The 22,769-nt window shown below is 34.2% G+C and overlaps 1 protein-coding gene across 2 annotated transcripts; it reads left to right on the top strand.

Annotated features, from left to right (window-relative positions):
* The first annotated feature begins 1,600 nt into the window (after window positions 1-1,600).
* LOC139690160 (ubiquitin carboxyl-terminal hydrolase 36-like) lies at window positions 1,601-22,683 on the top strand. 2 transcript variants are annotated; one of them, XR_011701459.1, is made up of 12 exons: window positions 1,601-2,501; window positions 4,078-4,262; window positions 5,376-5,457; window positions 6,274-6,384; window positions 8,739-8,847; window positions 10,301-10,368; window positions 10,457-10,697; window positions 10,806-11,058; window positions 13,185-13,510; window positions 14,738-15,369; window positions 19,175-19,463; window positions 21,483-21,582. XR_011701459.1 is itself a non-coding variant. In XM_071587434.1 (11 exons), exons 1-11 carry the CDS (start codon window positions 2,198-2,200, stop codon window positions 21,869-21,871), a joined length of 2,700 nt encoding a protein of 899 aa, XP_071443535.1. In that variant the 5' UTR covers window positions 1,601-2,197; the 3' UTR covers window positions 21,872-22,683. The 2 variants fall into 2 exon arrangements, 1 of the variants encoding a protein (XP_071443535.1); XM_071587434.1 differs by lacking the exon at window positions 19,175-19,463 and having other exon boundaries at window positions 21,483-22,683.
* Window positions 22,684-22,769: the final 86 nt, after the last annotated feature.

The raw sequence follows: 22,769 nt of genomic DNA, 5'->3' as shown, positions 1-22,769 counted from the left end.
GGTTATTTTGTTTGTGGTCTACAAACGTGTGTGCATTAGTTTTAAGGCTAACCTCGTACATAGTTATCAGTGTATAAAAATCCACTCTAGAAGTGTCGGCAATTTGAGCTTGATAACTAAACACTTCATTTTGTGGCGGTAAAAATTCTTATCCCCGTTGTCGCTTGGTGTCAACTATATATACATATTTACGAATATATGGGCTTTGGATCACTATCTGCACCTCGTGCCGGAATGCTATCAATTTCTTCTTCACAGGGATCCGGTCTCTCGTTGCCCGAAACCGGTTCAAATTTAGTGAAAACATTTCCTTTTTTCCTTTCGTAAGGAAATTCGGTACATGATATGAATAGCTTTAGAGTTTAGGGCAACCGAAAGGCCTTAAATTGGGATGTGGCCATTATTACTGAGTATAACTTTCGCGTTTGAAATATGAGTATGTTTTTCCCATTTTGAATGGCGCACAACAAATCCACTCATACGCAGAAAGTCCCATTATGTTCCGCTATTGTCTGCACACCAGTAGTTAACAGTAGAAAACCAAATGATTGTGATCTCGACCATAATATTCTGCGGAGTACACGCTTATAGGTGAAACGAGAGAGATAGAAAAACGCGGGGTATGTGAGATGTTGAATGGCGGAATCAAGAGAAATATCATTGTTGCTCCTGGAATTTATATTTTTACATGCATTAATTCCACCGACAATAAGAAATTGGTGTGCACTATATCGAGATTCTAATTAAAATTTATATAGCTATTATGTGTAAGTAAATCATGAAAGATATATTTGCATTATTTTTGCCATATTTTAAGGATTTTTATAAACATATCTTCGCTCTTTAGTTTAGTGATTCTCTGTTCATCAGATTAAAAAAGTATCTAAGACCTCTAATTTTGAGTTATTTTCTTACAACTCAAATTAATATTCAAAGCTCGGCATTGTAAATTTTGTTCTCTCTACCTGTAGTAAGCAACAACGTAGCACATTAGCATGTAGGAGAGAAAGGAAATAGAATGAGTTCAGTGCTATGAATACGTACCTGTGAAGGCAAATGCAATTTACATATGCGGTGCTAAAATTGTTGTTACCACTTAATATTTCTCCGTTTTTTTAAATATCTCCCGATTATTTCCAAAACTCCTACTTTCTTTGACTTTTGTCCAGCTTTAGAGACTTAAATTAATCGTTACAGCATGTAAATGATCATCCATATTTTACTTACCCATTTGTACTTTTATTTAAATTTTATCTGTTAGGATGTTTGTTCATTGATCATGATGATCATTGATTGATGATTTGTTCAAATTATTATTTTTTTTCTAAGCCAGTATTCAATACTCAATGAGTTATGATTTCCCTGCAGTTCGGTTGAATTCATTTTATTTTACCTATCGGTCGTTTTATTCCATTTAATTTTATCGATATAGGAATTTTTTTCAATAATTCCATAGTAGCGAATTAGAGAATTGCATTTTTTTTTTAAATTCGTGGTTTTGAGATTTGAATACCCCCCTACCTGCGGCCATATTGAATGTAGCGATCGCTGCGATCCTGGTGGCTGGTAGCCGACAGAGATAAGAAACTGTTCTAAGGCCACCTGGGGACCTGTAGGCAGAGAGCACTCAAAATAATTGATACACTACGTCTCTTTCAAAAGCGTTCTCTTCCATATATTACTCCATGGTGCTACTAAGCACCAGGATGTGGATGAGGAGTGAGAGAAATGCGAAGAAGAATTCGTGAACGAGGTTGTTTGTGTTGCCACATATGGGTGAAGAAAGCTGGAAATGGAACTTAAAGAAATGCCATCTTATTGCTACAAATATCTGTGGAGGCATTTTCAAAGTAAAAGTAAATCGCCTTGGCAATTTATTATGACGGCTACGTGAGATGAGGCTTCACTATCGTGAATCCTCGCACGGATATTGGTGTTGTACAGATCTCACGTGGTGGTGGTAGGAAGTTTTTCTCGAGTGATATTTTTGGTGCAATTTGTTTTGAAATGGTTATGCCTGATATTCTGTTGTGTAAAAACAATGTTATAATTTTTTCATCACGCTTGAAGGGAAGGGATATTTGAATTTAATATTTGCGCGCATATATCTTAGGTCGTCATACGTAGAGACAATTTGCATTTATACCTTGCATTTTCATTCTGATAAACTCTCGCCAGGAGATATAAATTCTGAATAATGGCTGTGACTAAGGGTTTGGAGTCGATTTCATGTGCACTAAAGCGTCAGTTTGAAAGTACGAGGTACATGGAGGAAGATGATAACCAGAAGCCATCGCTTGACTCACGACTCTTTTCCGCCGCAAGTCGAGTACTTGAAACTAAGGTTGAATTTGAAGCATCTCAGTGGCAAAGCAATACTGTTCTCGCCAACCTTAAAGGGAAGTACAAAGTATTATTGCCTCCAAAGAAGACAACCGTTGGCGAGGTGTCAGCCGGTAGCTCCAATATTATTACCAATGTGCAAGCTGACAAAAGATATGGTAAGTTTAAACTTTTGCTTTAATGACATTAACCCACTCTTGAATATCTTTTTGTAGGTTAGGATACATTCATGGGAGTTGATGAGATGAACAATGACAAGCTCTTGATCTACTGAGGAAATGATGTGGTGGATTATTGTTGTTTAATTCATTGCTGTATTACAAACATTTGATAAATTTAATGCAATCACAAATACTACGAATTCAACTAGCAAACTTAGTGTTTCACAACTTCCTATAGTAAGAATATTCTTCAAATAGGTGAGCACGCCATTAAGTCGTAGGTATGACACTGAATCAACTATCAGGTCACATAAATACTCATTCACAGATTCTTTAATCACATATGAAATTGTAATTAGTTACTATAATCAGTATTCCAATCATATGTCATATTTTGGCGTGAATTGTTTCTACTAGAAAATTCATTTTAATTCATGTTTATAAAATAAAGCGATACCTTGCGCATTCTATTCATGAAGAACTCGTCATCATGGACAATTTTTTCCAATGAGGCCCATTTTAACTCATTAACCCTCACCCTAGGTATTTGTATAAAATAGTTACAATTGATATGTCATTGCAACATAGTTGATACCTCACAATATATTCAGCTGTAGGGTGTGCTGAAAGGGAATTAATCATTGAACATGGGTTTAGGAAAGTTTTTTTTAATATGTCTATCAATATTGGGTTAAAAACTGCTTTTCTGAGACCTCTCATCCCACCTCTTCATAGTGATAGTAGTATTCCGGCCATGATAGCATTGACCACTTGGTTGAGGTTAATATGAGTTGAGGTGCGGAATTGCTTGAGTTATGGTAATTTGGGAAGGCAGAAAGGCACTAGCCAGGCGTAGGCTTTACCACCCGCAACCTTATAAGAGATGGTGAAGTAATCAAAGGAATACCGATGAAGCAATTTGAGACGTTTCTGTTCCACCATTTTCAACCGTTTCTCATTCCTGACCTCTTTAAGACATGGTCTGTGATAACTGATGCCTCTCAGATAACTATATACTTTCCCAAGATAATAATCCAGTCATTTACCTCTAATAATGATGTTTATTGATTCCCAAAAGACATGTATGGAACAAGTCATGTCACTCGTCTAAGGTAGTTGGATGATTGTCTACAGCCCCATGTTGCATTGTGGTACACTTTTATGGCACCACCACAGTACTTATACGTATATATTTCAGGTAAAGTAATGCAACAATCATTGTTTGGTTGGAATGTTTTTGATAGTGATAACATTGTATACTGTAGAAGTGGAGATGTGGGTTATCTTTTCCAATGAACCAAATTAAGGCTTATTTATTTCACGAAAGAACTTCCAGAAAGGACCATAGAGAATACACACAATAGCAAATATAAATAAATATGAAGTTTAGTGAAAGACATTTTTCAGTGTGTGTTCAAAGCTGATAATTTTATGGAACAAGCTATTTCTTCCTAAGACAGTTTCATTGTACTGTTTAATTTTACAGTTGCCCACATCCTTACATATTTTCCATTTTGGTCAGTGAAATGTTTTGTTTGTGCTGGAATAATTATTCTAATTCTCTTTGGAACAGAGTCTGCAGGTTCACCAAAGAAAAACAGTGTGAAACCTTCACCTGCGGATTCTTCTACTCCTCGTGCTCCTCCTGTTTCGCTTTTCCCTGAGGATGGTGTCAAGCTAGGGTGGAAAGGAAATGAACCGGTTGGAGCTGGCATGATAAATTTGGGAAATACCTGTTACCTCAATTCAACCCTTCAGGTACTTAGGTTACTTTTCATAATATCGAATTATATTTGTGTTCACCGAATTCAATTAAAACAAAGGGATACCTTGTAACATTTGTCAGATGAAATATATCATATATGTATATATACATATACACATATACATATATACATACATACATATACTTATATACATATACATATATATATATATATATATATATATATATATATATATATATATATATATATATATATATATGTATATATGTATATATGTATAAATATATGTATGTATATATGTATAAATATATGTATGTATGTATATATATATATATATATATATATATATATATATTTATATTTATATATGTATATATGTATATATGTATAAATATATGTATGTATATATGTATAAATATATGTATGTATGTATATATATATATATATATATATATATATATATATATATATTTATATATATATATATATATATATATATATATATATATATATATATATTTATATTTATATATACATATACACACATATATGTATATATAATATTTGTGCTTAAGCTGCTGTGACATTCTGTCATTAGGATTTGGAAAGGAAGGAAAGTGAAGGAGAGAGGTATAACAAATCCACACACTATCCACATTATGAGGAAAAAACGTACGCTCAAACATAGACACACATGAAGGATAGCACTGCATTCCCCATGGTCAGTTTGGTGGTTAACCACTGTCAACCGACTCGAAAATCATGATTCAACTCCTGCCTAATGCAAGTGTTAAGTAAACATTATTGGTTTTGCTCATAGGAAACCTGGCCAAAATATTTATACTATAGATCCCTATTAGAGTAAATAGGGATCTTGGTTGTAAATGGTACACCAGAGGTTTCCAAATAACAAACTAAATGTTTTTTCTCCAGTATCTCTCTGAGTGGGGCTAATATTATGATCCATTTTTGTTGTGTTTTTACCTGTTTGTTTGCTCAATTAAGATCTTTTCTGGGACTAGAAATATTTTTGCATGATTGTGATTTGAATTGATTTATTTATGTGTGAGTAAGATAATGGCTGGCTAAATAACTTAAAATTGATTGTATAATTTTGATTATTATTTTTAATTTTGGTCCACAGGCACTATTTCATGTTCCATCCTTTTGTAATTGGCTTGCCAGTGAACCTCGGCACAATGGTACTGGAAAATGTGATCAGGCATGTGAGTTCAATCATAACTATTTTATTTACATTGGATTAAAATAAAACATATTATATATACAGCCATAGTTTCCATAAATATTGTTTCATAAAGGAGGGAGAGAGTGATGGTGGCTGGAGCTACCTTATCTTCATTCATCAATATTAATTGAATTTTAAGGGATGAAAAGTCATCAAAAGAATGAAGGCTGGCTCTTATGATGATAAGTGGAAAGTGGTCTCTTATGCCTCCTGTTTTATCCCTTCACCTGTTTACCATTCTTATTATTTCATTTGCAGCTTTCACTATCTCACTTTGACCTTTCTTCTCTCATACCCATCCACTCGCCTTACTCAACATTTTATTGATTGCTCTCTGGCACTCATCCTTGTTTAAGCCAAGGTCAAGGAATTAATTTTCTCATGACCCATCTTTCCTTTTTTAGCCTCTTCAAATGTTATCATTATGTCTCAATCTCTTGTATTAATATTCTGCCACTCACTTGTTTTAAGTTTTCTACTCTTCTCCCTACATATTGTTTATACAATTGCTAGTCCATGCTAACTCTCTTCCCCTCTACTTTGCAATACTCTGTAACTTTTGCTCCAATCATTCCCAGTGTTTTTAAACGCAAAACTCTATATTTCCTCCATCTTCTGCTTGGTGTTTACTTACTTCCCTGACCTCAGCATCGTCTTTACATTCCAATTTCTTATTCTAATGATTGAGGTCCTCTTGTCTTCTTTTTGTTGAATTTGTTGTGCAATTTGGTTGAGGATTTTCTTATAATTAGTCAACATTTTTAGCACTGAGGTGCCTAAATGTTTTATCATGCAGTCATTTCAGGAGATATGTGTTTGATCTGTGCAATGGTGTCTACTCTTCGGATTACCCAGACTCACTCAGGAAATGTTATGAAGCCAGTTCTTATATATGGAAGACTTAAATGTGAGTATTAATAACTTTTCAGTTTGCTGTTTCTCCTATCTATAAGGCAAGTTTTGTGCAAATTGAAGCTAGGTCTAATGTTTGCTTATTTGGCTGTTTTGCTTAAACAATGCACAGAAAGGATGATAACCATTGATTATTGGTAACTCCCAATCAAAATTTGTTGAATCAAGGAAGATGTAAAATATTGGCCCGTACCTCGAGAAGTACCCCTTGGGGCCTCAATTTTGAGAAGTAATGCAAATGAGAATACTTGTTGGTGCACAATGCATCCAATAAGCCTATCAATCTTGTAACTTTTATACATAGTGGCCTTAGTTAAGAGGAGGATGGAGCTTAAAGTTTAGCTGTCCAACTATAGCATTTTGCCATGTTTTTGAACATCATTTTTGCAAATTATTTATGCACTTTATTGCATTTTATAATTTTAATTTGGAATTATCTACGTAAAGAGGGATGTGGTAGGGGCCACTTAAAGGTAGAGGCCTGGGCTACTGACTGAGGACCTGAGTTCAATTCCCAGGGACACCTCTGGACACACTCAGCTTCTCCCATGCTGTGTGAATTTTTGGATAGCATATATGCTAGGGAAACCATAGATGGCACAAGGAAAGGAACTAGCCCTCCCACCCTGATGTATGAATTTCACACACCATTGGGCTTAGGATTAGTTGAACTCTATCCTCACCTATCAAACTAACCTTCGAGTTGATGATACCTCTGACTTTTTTATTCACTTCATAGTTTTGCAAATGTTTCCACATTTTCCCAGCTGCTTTTGATTTGTTATAAATTACATTTTTCTATATCTGGTGGTGTCATTTTCCATAGAAGACAAACACACTACAAGAAAAATGTTTGCCCAATTTGTTCTTGAATGTGTCAAATATATTCCCTGTCTCCTTAAAATGGACCTCCAATCATAATTTCTGCTGAACAAAATGATTTCTCGGGATGATGATTTTAGACCTCTCTTAAGTAAAACTAAGAATCTATTCCTCTACATACTGTGTCGATTCTTAAATGTGATCTTTAGTTGCATGCAGGTTCACATCTGACACACACATCACAACACAGGGTCAATATCCATAATGATTTGATATATGTATCAATAACCAACAAGCATGAATATTTTTTTGCTGAGATATTGTTCCTAAAATTACCTAATTTACTTATACAGTAGAACTTTGCTCTTTGAAAAGTGGTGCCTATAGGGATAACTGCATTTTTCTAGTTACTGCAGTTTTCTGCTTCATGCATTGTCAGCCAATGGTGGAAGGGAGTGACACTATTACTACATGGCTGCATGAGAAATGAGTATGGCAAAAGGATATTTGGCAAACATTTGGTTATGCTCCAGTTCATATAAATAATCAAATATCCTTGATGTATATTATGCTTACATAGTCATTTTATACATTTCAAGAAATATCAATATTTATTCACTGCTTATGTTCACATTGTTTTTTTATATTTCTCCATCTCCTTTCCATTTCTCTATAAACATGAATAAGATAAGTAAAACATTATAAAAATAATAAAATATATGTAGATACATTTGCAGGGCATGAAATACGTATATTGTGGCCACTGCAGTATCATTGAGTATTTCCTTAATATCATTAGGATACTCACAAATTGAGTATATAATATTCACCGTGGGAATTTTTTCAAGTTGCAGTTTGGGGATGTGATACTTCTGGCATATTTTACTGACTTCAGAAGTTTGTTGAAAATACACTTCTCTTTGGTCCAATATCGTCTCTTTTAGTTCCTAATCGTCCATGTGATTTTTGTGGTTATCCTGGTTGTTAATTCATGTTTATAGTCTGATGCACAAGGGGGAAACTTGGCTGCTTTCGGATAAGTCCTAAATAAATTAATATAAAGAAAAGTCATGATTGATGTGGTCAGTTTACACCTAGTTGCTAAGGTTCTTATTGTTAATACATATATTGAGAATGTAAGCCAAATGAATGCTTTACTGAAGTGGTCTCTTAATAATACATTTTATTTCATCCTATAAAATTGAAATTAAATCCCTTGTAAACCATTAGATACCATTTCTTGCCATGAAAGGTATTTATGGATCATATGGAAATTGAAGAATGAAAAAATGTTTTCCTTATAATTATCAATAGAAATTTTGATCTTTCAAGTGACAATTTACTTGAACTTCTTATTTTTAATATAGAATAAATAAAATTTATAAATTCATGTAGTTTTTTGTATTTGCAGCTCTCTCAGGATTACAGGATTGAAATACCACCATTTTGACTAGCGTCATAGAATTTTTATTTTCAGGACTTTATAAATTATAGCACTTTATTGAACTCCTATTATTTTACTTCCAGCTATTTGCAAACATCTTTCCCATGGCCATCAGGAGGATGCTCATGAATTTCTCAGGTTTTTGATTGAGGGGATGGAAAGGTGCTATCTGCTGAGATTCAAAGGAAAGAAGTAGGTTGAAATTGAATCAGAACATACTAATGTGTTTATTAAAAGTGAATTTACTGGAACCATTTAAGTGAAATATCAGCAATAACAAGTGGGCCGAAAGGTATAGGGTAATCCAGAAAGGTTTCAGTGTCAATTTAAATTGATCTTACTTGTTAGCATTCAATTCTGGTTTCAATGGTTGTATATGTATCTGTAGGAGCAAAGAAGAGATAATTGGTGATGATAATTCTTTTGGTGAAGTAGCAGAATTAATTTTTACCATTTATGGATGTTAATGAAGTGATGGAGGGTATGACAAATGATTACATAGGTGATGATCAGTTGGGTTCAGGAAGGAGAGAGGTATATACCCGTGATTCCATGGGAGTAATGAGGTCACTAATAGAAAGGAAGTAAATTTATAATCAGGAGATATTTGCTGCTTGGGTTTCAAGAAGGCATTCAACAGAGTAAATTTCTTTAGAATTAATGAATTTATTGCAGAAGATTTTAGTAGATTGGAGGGATAGGTGACTTATCCTTAACCAGTACCTTTCTCAGGTTACTCAGATGCGTGTGGTGGATGAAGAATCAAGATAAGTGAGGGAAGAGGGTTAAGATGGGGTGTCCATTATCTTTTGTTACTTTCAATGTGTATGGAAAAGAAATGGCATGGGTGGTATGGTAAATGGTGGAGCTAAGAATGGAAGTCATTGGAAAATTCATAAAATCAGTTAGGTTTGTGGATCGGGCTGTAGTTAGGCAGTCAACTTTGGGCATACAATCATTGCCTATGCAATAGAAAATCAGTGTGATTGGAATGAGATTAGAATCAATGTAAACCTGAAAAATGGTTATGGATGTTTTTGGTAAAGAGGAAAACCAATTTAAATGTTTAAGCATGAGGGCAAAAACTAGAGCAGGTGGAACATTTTACCTATCTGGGAACTTTTGGATCATATCTTAGGAAAAGAATAATGAAAAATTTGGTGTCGGGCATTATTATGTAAGCATCAGAAACTTGATCTTTAAAACAAGATTATAGGCTTAGATTGTCGACTTCGGAAATATGGGTGTGAAGTAGGGTGGAAACGTTAAAATGGAAGGAAAGGAAAACAAATGAAGAAATACCATGCATGGTGGGGAAGGAGAGATGGTTGTTGAGAGAAATCCAAAGGATGCATAGAGTAGCCATTACAGGTTACCACAAAGACATGGATATGCTTCTTGCTGAAGAGTTAAGAGCCACAATCTTGGAAAACCCATATACCCTCAGTAGCTTTAGAACAGAATCAGCTTTATACCTAATTCTTTTGGTATTATTTCAAGAAATCATACACTTGCACTAATTAAATTTTATATATTGTTTCATATCACATAGCATACATTCTATTTAATATAAAACTAATACTGTTATTTCCTAAATTGGTTAGTTACTATAAAGAAGGCAATTATCTTTTTTTATATTTTATAGACTGGATAATTTAGTGAAGGAGACTACTCCATTGCATCGAATTTTTGGAGGCTATTTGAGAAATGAAGGTCAGTTGTGTTTAAAACCTATTCCTGGAGTATTGATAATAATAGGACTGTTGCAATATAATCAGAGTTCTCTTCATTGAATTTTCAGTTGTTTGCCACAGTTGTGGAACAATTTCGACGACTTTTCAACTTTTTCAAGACCTCTTCCTTGATATAAGGCATACCAACTCTCTCATGGAATCAATGCAAGCATTCTTCTCAAGAGAGAGGCTGGAGGCTGATGATCGGAATGACAGCTACAAGTGTGAGGAGTGCAAACGTAAAGGAAACTGTTCAAAGCGTGTATATATTCAAACTCCACCGAAGGTGCTGTGCTTTCAGCTGAAAAGGTAAATCGGGAAAACATGTATCTTGATCAAATAGATGGGTGGCTGTGTTTTGTGTGTATGAAAACTTTTCTATATTTGCTGTTGACTTTCATTCTTTCTTATTTTAAGATTCACTGCAATGGGAAAGAAGATTATGAAGCACATCTCATATCCTTTGAAACTGGACCTATCCCCTTTTGTTTATATGAGAACGCTTAATAAAAATGGTGACATTATTAGTCCTTTACCTAAAGTGCGGAGACCAATACCATATAAATTAGTGTCCCTGGTGACTCATTATGGTAATGCTATGACCTGTGGACATTATACTGCTGTTGGAAGGTCTGCCAAGGGGTCTTACTTCACATTTGATGACTCTCTGGTAAGAATTCATAACAATTCTGTGCTGACTAACCACATTAATTCTTTATTTAGAATGATATTTAAAACTATTCTATTATGATATAATGCCAATATTTCAAACTTTTTGTTTAATAATAGATCAGTTGTATGGGATTTTGTTTTGATTTAAGCTAAATTTCAGTTTAATAAGGCTATTTAAGATCTCAAATTTTTCTGTAGTGTTTTTCGTAAAAAATGGGGTTACGGTTACCATTTATTTAACATGGAAAATCATTATTCTGGGTAAAATGTTCATAAGTACCTCTTACGTGATTGCTTAGTGCCCAAATGGTTTTTTTTTCAAAATATCATGCTCCTGAATTAGATATTTTTAGAATGCTATTTCCCTTTAAGTTCACTTTTAAAGAATAGCCTCAGAATAAGTAATTGGGGAATGTTTATGTGACTGAAAAAAATAAACCATTTTGTTCCCACAAAGAGGATGGCCTTAGGGTTAATAATTATCCTTTTATTTGACTTCAAGTTGCTGATGAGTAATCATATTTGTTCCATATAATTGAAGGCATAGCATGATGTACATTGATGACCATTTCATATTTATATCTGTGGTAAAATTCTTCTTATATCCCCACACTAATGCTGTTTCACCCACTTAATTCAAAATAGTCACATTTTAACAGCACAGTGTACACTTGCTTCTGTAGTCTTAAAGAATAGATTTTACAAAATTCCAATAATATATCTGAATAAGGTGTTGGCCTGATGGTTTGATAAAAACAGTGAATGAAGTAAGGATTTTAAATATCTTGTAATTAATTTATGTGATCACTAACTTGAAAAATTTTAGTACAACTTCCAACACTTATGCTTGAATTTAACTCCATCTCACATTTTCATGGGACCTCATGCCTCCATTCACCCCAGCTTAGTGCCATTATCCTCATTCTAGTTCCTCTCCAGTAACCCCTATCTACTTCGTCTCTTGGCCCATTATGTGGTAAGACTAACCACTTCGTAACTCATTTACACGTCCACACTCTCCCTCATTCTTTAATCTCCCATTTCACCCCTTCCTAAAATTCTATCCGAGGAGGTATAAACTTTCTAGAATGTAGTACTTGATATTGAAATTGGCCCCAAATATTATAGCATAATCCCAGTATTCATGTATGATATCCTCCCAAACCATCCATGGTTAAATGAAACTGCAGATAGTAGCTAACACTATGCATTAGCCTTATTTTGTGTTCTTTTGTCAAATTATCTAGCCAAGGCAATCAATGCCTTTACAATATTCTTGTTTAAGGTCATCTTAAAAGTTCATTTATTGTGGGACCTTGCTGATTTTTAAGTAAAGTGAGTGGACAATGGGTAATATATTATGAATTAGCAACCCACACTTGTAAGCACGCTTTGTCTTGTGCTAAATGTTGTAGTAGAGGCATGGAAGTAGCTTGTGCTTTTTCCTATTGTCCTCATTTCTTTCCCACAATGGGTAAGACAGGAGAATGGGAGATGGGACCATATGGAGTCTAAACAGGGGATACATATCAGGAATGCTGACCATTTAGTTTATCAAGGATGTGACCTGTAGTCCTCTTTCTAGTCTGAGACCACATGTGTCAACAATATTCAACACCCCATTCATGAACAGCCCCCAGGAGCTCTTGCTTTAAAGTCAGTGCATCCCATTAATTAACCCCATAACTAATACTTAATAACCACATAATTATTTCCTTATCCTTTGTAGCTAATGGTCCTAATATATTTATTGTGATCGTGTTGTTTTTTTCATATATGACATGCTTCCACTGTAATTGGCCTTGTGTTTTTACATAAAATTAAGTAAATGAGATTAAAATTTTGGCTACCTGAAGCAGGTTAATAAACCTTCAGTGCCCTTACTGTCTTACCTGTTGTACTCAGCACTCTGTCTTTACTAAATTTTTTTCATATCTTGTGCAGAAATTGTTCCCCAAAATTAGTCTTGCAATTCCTGCCAAAGATCTTACTTAAGCTATGTGGGCAAGGTCATAAAAGTTGGTTGTTTGGTAAACGATGCGAAAAGTATTTTAAGAAGAACATGTTTCAGAGATAGTCAACATTTTTACTGATTGTTTGTTTGAAAAATTTGCCTTTTTTTAGGTTCGCCCAGCTTCATTGAACTCTGCTTTAGGAGCTTGTGCTTATATCTTAATGTATGAAATGGAGGCTGGATGGAACATTGGGTTGGGGGACAGCAGTGAGGAAAGGATCAATAATAACTCACTTCGGCCGTCCAAATCATTATCTGAACTTTCAAAGTTAAACAACTCGCAGCCTTCATTATTCAAGTCAGTGGTTCATTCAGAGCAAAAGGCCAACTCTCTTTTGGGAGTGCTACCTCAACAACATTCCAAGGAAATTCAAGGAACTACTGCTTCAACAGCACCTCAGGAAGTTAAGTCTGAAGCTACAAAATCTTCGTTGAGGTACATTAATTTTATCATTTAGTATCTAACATAATGGATTAAAGGCTACACTTCTTATCAAGTGTGTATCTTGTTCTAGATTAAAATTTAATCTGCATGAATAATTAATATATTCCATTGTAAAGGAGAAAAGATGTTTGGTCATTTTCCACATGATTATATATTATCGACCTGTCTTAATGATAGTATGTCATTTTAACGACCAATTTGTAATGAAAAGAATGTTTGATTATTGATATCATGGTGTTCTAGTAGAAAAAGCTTAAGGAGACTTACAAAGTATATATCTTAAATTAATACACTTACATGTTGTAATTTATTTCTTCTAGGCATAGCCATATGCACAGATTTTATCTACTTGTAGTTTGATATAGTCACAGGACAAAGGATTGATTATTTTTAGTGTTTTCCATTGCTCTACAGTGTTTGACCTCATATAGCAGTAGTAGCTAAGTAATGCTGTAAGGTTTATTATTGGTTTTTATTGGTTATTGAAGTCTGAAGGCTAGCACCTCTGTTGAAAAGCACTGAGAAACATCAATCACTTTTATGCCCCTGGAAGTAAGCTTTCCCATCATCAAAAGCAAGAGTTGTGGAGGGTGCTCCAAGAAAAAGTATCAGTTTTCTGTAACTATTACAGTAGTTATCATCCTGGTGAATATAGAAATGGAAGCAAAGAGAAGTGGTTAAGGATGGAGAATTGAATAGAAAGGTGAAGCATGAATTTACCATCAACAATCAGAAAAGAAAAACAATGCCAGGATTGATCACAATAAATCTTCATCACAAAATCGACAAAAAATTAATACCTGATTATCGTGAAGAATATTTTCTCTTAAGGTGATTTGAGCCATTGACTAAGGGAATAGTAACCAATGATGCTACTACAGTGGTGCTAAATTGCTATCATGACAAACAATCAACTATTAATCTATCCAGTACATAAGTAATTTTTTTTTCTCATAGCCTAAAAGTTATCTGTACAGGAGGAGGCATTTTAAAGAACAACAATTGAAGGGGAGTATAACTATTAAGTGTAAGCCAAATCCATCAACTGATTACATTGTCCTCCCATAATATGTGGTGACCTCAAAGCATCATATATGTATCATAAGGTGCTTCGGGAATCATAATTTTTTTATTAATTAAACATTTTTCAAGATGCCAGCTGTAGATTTCGCTTGTAAAATGTTTTTTGTAATTTTATTCATTCTCTCACTATTTCAGTAAAATGGAAACTGACCGGTTGACTCCAGCTATGCCTAAACGTGAGAATCTGGAGTCGTCATGCACAAGCTTGGGTATTCCAGAGAAAATCACCTTAAATGGCTGCTTGAAAAAGAACTTCAGTAATGTCACCTCCAAACCTTCACCTAGTACTGTTTCATGTAAAAAAATAAGTGAAAGTCATTTCTCCAATTCATCTCCAAGCAAAAGCCAAGATGCCACCAATTTGTCAAAAAGACCAGTTCCGTTGCAATTGTTGTCTGAGGGAAAAGTGAAAAAAGATACTTGTGGACTGTTGAAGGAAAGTGACAGTGGATCCCAGAAGGAATTAGAGCTGAAAAACTGTAAGCCAACCTTGAACTCTTGCAAAAATGTTAAACAAAAATCCTCCCAAAAGGAACCTAAAAATGTAACTCCCAAGCAGTTAAACAATGATCAAAACAGAAGGATTTCAACAAAGAGGAAGCCCTCCACCTGTGGCCTGGAAGGAGGTCAACAATCTCCTTTTCCCATAAAGAAGCAGCTTACTTTGCCTGATCTCCTTAACAGAAAGAATAATGCCAGTAACAGTGTCCCTCGATTAAAAATAAAAACTTTGAAGGACTGGCTTGAGATTAGAAGCACTTCCAAAGGTAAGATTTACATTTTTGTGTTGTCATAGTCGATTGCTAAGAGTGTATACCAATTTTATGAGGTTGTTTTGTGAAAATTTTAGATTCCCTTCATAGGTAGTATAAAAGGAAATTATTGGCATGGAGACATTTTTACTGCTTAGGAAAATGTTTGTTTGCATGAAATTACCCTCTAATGATAACATTGGGATCTTTTGTGTACTTTATTTATTTATTTAACAGGAATAACCCTTATACAGAAAGGATGGCAAAAAACATACATTGGTTCCATAATTAAAAAAAAAACATTTACAAAGAGGTAAAAATGACGTAAAGTTACATACTCTTTCATGATAATTAAAATATAATTTAAAATTGAAGAAGAACTTTGATTTGCTATGAATGTGAGACCGGTTCGGATGGTATGGATCAGATGGCACACAAACATACCTAGTAAGGTTAATTAATGTAGACAAAATATCATTATTAAATAATATTCAAATGAAAAAATGGAAACTATTAGAAATATATTATTTGTTAAAGGCCAGATGATGCTAAAAAATGATAAATGTTAGTAGTGGTAATTAGCTAGACCTTGTGGCATCAATTAAGAAATTTTCCAATGGGCATTAGGAAAAAATTATTGACATGTACAGATATCTACGTAGCAATAATTAACATTCTAAAATTCTTCAGATATTTTAATAACATTTCTTCAAGGGATCCTGGTAAGATAAAAAGTAGGTCCATATAATCTGTTTTAAACAACTGTTGGCATCTCTCATAATCTGGCTTATAGGCCAGTAATAAGTGTAGTTTTATTCATAACACCAAATTCAAAGAGTTCTTCATACCTTTGTGTTATGTGAAGGTTCTCGGAAAGATATTGTCCTTAGGAGTTCTAAGGAATCACTCTTGTAGTTACTTATAAAGAAAAGTTATATTATTAATTTTTATACGTCTATGCAAGGAGGAAAGATTTAGTAGAGGTAACATTTCATTATAACTGTAAAGATCTTTGTGAAGATTGAATTTGAATGCAATATTGAGCACAAATTTTCTTTGAACACGTTCGATTTTATGAATATGGAGTTTGTAGTAAGGTTACCAAACAGTAGGACAGTATTCACAGAGTGACCTAACTAATGAGATGAACAGAACTTTATATGGCTCAATATGTTTAAAGTTTTTACAAAATTGGAAGATAAATCCAAGCAATTTGTATGCTTTAGATTGAACATAGTTATAATGTTGATTGAATGTTAACTCTGAGGTTTTTTATATTTGTTAATCGGGCCGTAGGATAATTGCTTAGTCTATATTCATAATGCTGTGGTCTTCTTTTCTGGCTGAATGTTACAGAATAGCTTTTTTTTAATTGAAAGTTGGATAATTATGCTCACGCCAGTTTTGAAGCCTATAAAGGCAGTTTTGCAGAGTTAGGTGATCATCAACAATATCATTTATCAATAAGTTAAATAATAGTGGACCCAGATGGGATCCTTTGGGAATGCCTGATGATAAATAGAAACAATTACTTTTAGATGCATAATTTTTACTACAACTTCTCTGTTGGTCTGATAAATTTTCATTCAGTCAGGTAAGGTACCACTCATTCCCAATGAGTCTGACTTTTAAAGAAGAAGCTCATGACTAACATTATCAAAAGCCTTATTGAAGTCAGTATATATGACATCTGTCTGTAGGCTTTTTTCCATACCTTCTATAAGACACTTTTGAAAAACCAAAAGATTGGTGAGAGTTGATCTTCCTGTAGGGAAACCAGGGATAATAATACTATTAAAGATATGAGTTAGCTTATTTACAACCAATGATTCTAAGAGAGATTATTGAGAGCTTGGCAATCAGATGATAGTTAGATACGTTATTTCTGTTACCCTGCTTATGTGTATATTGGTACTATATATGTGGATTTAAGTGCTCTAGGAAAAATTCCTGTGGTGATGGATTTATTGAACAGAATAAACCCAGGATAAAGTAATGGCACAAGGCAAATACTCAGAAGTAGTTTATCTAGATCCATCATTTGAATCCCAGTCAAGGCAAATGATTTTTACCCTCTGAAATTGTTGCATTGAAATGCATGTTAGTTGATGACTCCGTTAAAAGTTACTGTTGTGGTATCTCCTGCAGTTTCTTGGAAAGGTGCAAAGGTAAAAACATCCTAAGTGCTTATAGTTGGCTTTAACGTTGTGGACTGTGGCTCGTCGCGCAAGACTACGAATGCTTGTGACATTGTATGTACATTATTACTAATGGGTAAATGATTACTAATGGGATGATCAGTGAAGAGGAAATCAGATTGGCAGTTGATCAAACTGTAGTCAGTGAGGGTTACATCATTGCTCTCAGTGTATTAAATAATCAATGCAATAGGTTTTGTATGAATTTTGAAATGAAAAATACAAGATTTTCACTCCAATACTTAGCATGTATTGGAATGAAAATCAATGTGAACTAATAAAAGTTTATGAGAATAAAAAATAATAGAAAAGCTAAGTTAAATGTTAAAATCAGATAGAATAAACTGGAATAGTTAGAGCAGTTTAAATATACGGGAAGTATTCAACTTGTTCAAAGTAGTAAGGACAAAAAGAATTACATAAGGCAAAGAAGCTTTTACTTGGAGGAGAGAAGTTATAATGAGGATCTGGCTTCATGATGTTAAGAAAGATTAGTGATAAGTTGGTGAGAACCATTTTCTTTAAAGGTGTGGAAAGTTGGTTGAGGCAAGATGACAGGTGTCGATTGTGAAGACTTATGAGATGTGTATTTGGAGAAGGATGGAAAAAGTAAAATGGAGTACTAGGCAGGCAGGATTGGGATGGATTTGGGATTTCTTGGAGAAATCCAAATGAGGCAGGAAAGGTGGATGCAGAGGATTTTGATTAGCAGTGTAATGTAGTAGACCTCTTTAGGGGGAAGGTATTAATTATTCAACTGACCATATCCCATGTCTTTTTGCAGTTAAATGTTTGTTTCAATTTGAAGTTCATTTTTTGTCTTCATTGTCAGTCTATTTTTTACACTTCATCCTTCAGGTGCTCTCAGAAAAAGAAGTCACAAGTAGTGAGATCAGGTGAACATGTTGACCATACGCCATGAGATGAAGTACCCGGAAACATTTCCTTTAGAGTTGCATAGATTCTCTCACGATGTCACTATCTTGATGTAACCATGGGAATTGCCTGGTTTGCTTCCATAAAATTTCTTTGTGCATAACAGTCACAATTAACTCTGTTTACCCTTTTTCTTCAATAAGGTACAGGTCTATAACTCAAATTTGCAGCAGCACACAAAATTGTTAAACTTTGGCTGCATAAAGTTCACTCATGGAGATGATGATTGTTTTCAACTCAGTAGCAGAAATTGTTGGCTAATGAAGCCTAACAAGCTAAAGCAAGCTTCATCACATGAGATCACTGCAGTGTTTGCTGGGGAATATGAAGGAAAGCATGACAGAATGCGCTTTGATCCAGTGGAATTCATTGAGTTAGTGCACAAGCAGGATGTTGTATGGATGGAATTTTTAGTCTTAAGTGTATATTTCTTCTCAATTTTATCAAATGTCCTCATAACAGCAGCATGATTATGGGTGGAAGGAGAGGACATAACTTCTCTAACTGCTTAAACACTCTCTCGAGACCAAATGCTTGGAGATCTTCCCGGTAGTTAATTTGTAAAAACCAAACCTGTGGCTTTAAAATTTTCAAACCATTGCAATATGTTTTTACTCAGGAGTTTGATAATTTCAGCTACATGTGAAGTTTATAATAACATAATTATCACTGTGTTTTAATTACAGGCTCCATTTTCAAAATGAGATTCAATTATGAATGAATGATGTTAATTCATGCCATGACAACACTAGTCCTCGTTGGGGACATGGCCTGGGAAAACCCAGCACCATTGGCAACTGAGCTGCAGCTGTTGCAAATCTAGGACTTATTTATGCTGTACCATGTACATAACGTCATTATAAAAATAGAAAGCTCCTCAAAGCCTTAAGTTGATTCAATTGACTTTCCAGTGATGATGAATGAAAGAAGTTGCACAAGAGTGTACCACTAAGTACAAGTACTAAGATCTTTGAAGTGAGCATTCTTAGGATATTTTCCTCAAACCCACTATGATAAATTATAGAATGAGAGTACAACAAACATGTATGGAATGAAACCATCAATGTCGTTCAGTAATTTTAATGGTAATAACAACCAGGTATGTTCTATGAAGTTAGAAATCCTAATCTGACCAGAACTGTGCTCTGGTTCATCTTGCCATTACAATTATATCTTGTGGTGAGTAAGTACAGTGGAACCTTGCTTAACGAGCACCTCACATAGTGAGTAAATCACATAATAAGCAAAATGATCTTGCACAAAAATGACTCCCTCAATGAGTGAGCTTTCATATAACAAGTGATGAGGAGAGGAGAATTCCTGGAATGATTGCATGCCTGCTAATTCAGTTTGTATTTAGCACTTGTTCTGCTGGCATTTAAGTGTTGTTAGTGATGACATTTTTCCTTACTTGTGTTCAGACATATTATTTGATGCTTTATGCCTTTTTATAAATGTCCCCAACAAAAAGCCACAAGAAGACAACCTCTCATCTCTTATGGATAGACGAAAAGAAATTGCAATTTGACACTTAACGGGAATATCATTTGAGAAGGCTAACATGATTTTTGCCAACCTCGTTATGAAGATGCTATGATCATCTGTGGCCGAAGAAGTATTTAAGGGAAGCTGTGCATGGTTCGAGAAGTTTAAAATATGAACTAGCATCCACAACATTGCAAGGCTCAGTGAAATAGCAAACTGTGCATCAAGGGCAGCAGAGAACTTCATGAGTGACTTGAAGACGCTCTTAAATTCTGAGGTTCACATGCTGCGACAGGTTTTTAATTGTGACAAGTCGGTTCTCTTCTGGAAGAAGATGCAAAAGCGAACCTATATATGTGCACGTAACAGCAGAGAAGAATGCACTTCCCAGCCAATTCTTGTTTCTATTAGGGCTTTGCATTCTTTTTAAATCCACACCACGTTGGGTTGTTGGAATTTGTATATAGTGGAAATCAAAGTATTAAATATCATTTCTCTCCCATATGGAAAGTTTCCACAAAGTTTAGCCTGAAATTACACAGTTCACCCAAAACGTTGTTAGCAATTTTTTGCTTTGGTAAGTTCTTCATCAAGAAGTAACATTTTGTATGTATATGGGACTACTTCCGCTATGAAATCTATGTAATATTTTAATGGTGAAGTAGCTGTGTGATGAAATTATGCTAGTTATGTTATGGAATTGTAAGAATATTATATGATACTAGGAATCATGAGATAAAGAATTATTTCAAGCCACTATATTTTCATTTGCATGACAGAATTATTTGAGAAACCAGCCAAAATGTTGATTTTTATGATTTGGCTGGAACATTTTCATACCAATATGCTACAGAATCCCCTATTTCAGCCAATAGTGCATCTAGTAATAGTGTGGCTTCCAAATGATCAAGATCAGGTATGATGACTGAAAGGTGATTTATGATGAAAATGTCTCCTAAATCTTAGCTGCAGTTATTCGGGGGTTTAATCAAAACCCAAGGTTATCTGTAATAACAGTAATAAAACTCCACTGGCCAATGAAAAATTGTTTTGTGCAAAATGGTTGCTATGGTAACTATAAGTTTATATTTGAGTTATAAGAACAGATTATCAATACATATTGTTCATTGATAAAAATGTCATGTCCGCTTAATGTGAGTAAATGACTTTCAAGTTGGTGAAAGGTAGTTTTCCTCCTGAGATGAAGTCCTTTAGTCAGTCTGGAAGGTTTGCAATTACTGATCTTGACCTTGGAATATTAGCTCAGCTCAGACAAATACCTAATATTTTCTCGGTGGAAAATGATTAATCCCAGTTTTTTCCTTTGCTTTTGTAAATTGTGAGGTTTTGGAGGTTTAGGTCTTGAAAGGATTATTTCTTCATTCTAGGACTATTTGAGAGTTAGTTGAGGTTGATACTTTGTTAGTACTAGGAGTCTTAGTTAGCATATCTTAAAATTTTAAGGTAATTTATGGGTGCCCATCCTAATGTGAAAATTACTGATTTCAGATGAAAGGATAATGAACAAAGGTCTTCAGCAGCCCAAGTTACTTTCACAAGTTCAGGATGTTAAATCAACCGTCAGTGGCTGGAAAGTTACTGAACAAAATACAACTTCAAGTAATCCTGTTTTGGACTTGAAAACCAATAATGTGACTTTGAAGAGAAAGAAGGAAGTTGCCATTATGGATGGAAACAAGAGAAAAAAAATGGATCCAGCCGCAAATGCTCAACTTTGGAGAACTTTCTTTAAAAAAAAAATTTCAAGTAATAAGTTGATTACCAAGGTAGGTGACCCAGGCAGTAAGAAGATTAAATGGAGAGAAAAGAATGATGTTGACTGTGCTCCGGAACTGCCAGATTCTGTTAGAAGTCATGGATTGTTCCAGAAAGTGTAAATCTGTGCCACTGAAATTATAAGTGAACTCAATATTTTTTAGCCATTGACATTGTCTATTTTAATGACATATTGCATTTTTGATGGGCTAAAATTTATATAATTTTGACATAAACTTGCACGATGTGTGTGCTACATGCGGTTAAGCTGAATCAGATGTGTTACTCTATATGTCAATGACAAAAATGATTGAAATATATTTTTTTTAGTTTCCAAAGTGTAATTTGCTTGTTATACTGTTATACCATGAATATGTGCCTATTGATGTAAAATTATTTCAGGGGGGTAAATGTGCCAATTTGTAATAAGTAACAGTTGTCTAATGCACCCCATGAACATTAAAGTGAACAGTAAGGATTGTGAGTACAAAGATTTGAGATGACTATTTTGATGGAATTACGACCACATGGAGGTAAACATCTCTGTTAACATTTAGGCTACTGATGCCTTGGTTACATCTATAATAATAATCTTATACACTGTTTTTATTTTTAGACCAAAGAGTAATTTGAATTTCTTTGTTACCTTTTGTACAGTATTAAGCAAATATACCTGTTGTGATGGAAACATGTCCGCCAATTTTCATGGCTTTAACTGGAAAATCAAAATAATGTTTTGCATGCAATTCCTCCATTTTGGAGCTTTGAATGGAGAGGCATAAAATTCAGTATCTCTTAAGTTCATTTTTATCATGTTTCAAAGAAGTCACTGATTTTGGAATTCATGTATATGGAACCAAAAGGCCAATTGAAAAGTAAGTGCTCAGGTCTTGACTCTCAAGAGTCGTCTGTTTTAATGCATTTTAATAAAGCTCTGGTAAATAAAAAGATAAGTTCTTGTGTGGTTTTTTTGACAACCTACTATATTTAGTTTGTTTCTTACAACAGTTGCTCCAAGAA

This window comes from Hetaerina americana, unplaced genomic scaffold (assembly GCF_022747635.1).
Source record: "Hetaerina americana unplaced genomic scaffold, ioHetAmer1.1.p SCAF_1, whole genome shotgun sequence".
Lineage (NCBI taxonomy): Eukaryota > Metazoa > Arthropoda > Insecta > Odonata > Calopterygidae > Hetaerina > Hetaerina americana.
Note: the sequence above shows the minus strand (reverse complement) of the source record. Positions and strands in the feature narration are given on the sequence as shown.

Coding starts and splice junctions, on each gene's coding strand:
- LOC139690160 (XM_071587434.1), top strand. CDS start 2,198: ATGGCTGTGACTAAGGGTTTGGAGTCGATTTCATGTGCACTAAAGCGT. Junction 2,502..4,077: donor GCAAGCTGACAAAAGATATG/GTAAGTTTAAAC, acceptor TCTTTGGAACAG/AGTCTGCAGGTTCACCAAAG. Junction 5,458..6,273: donor TGGAAAATGTGATCAGGCAT/GTGAGTTCAATC, acceptor TTTATCATGCAG/TCATTTCAGGAGATATGTGT.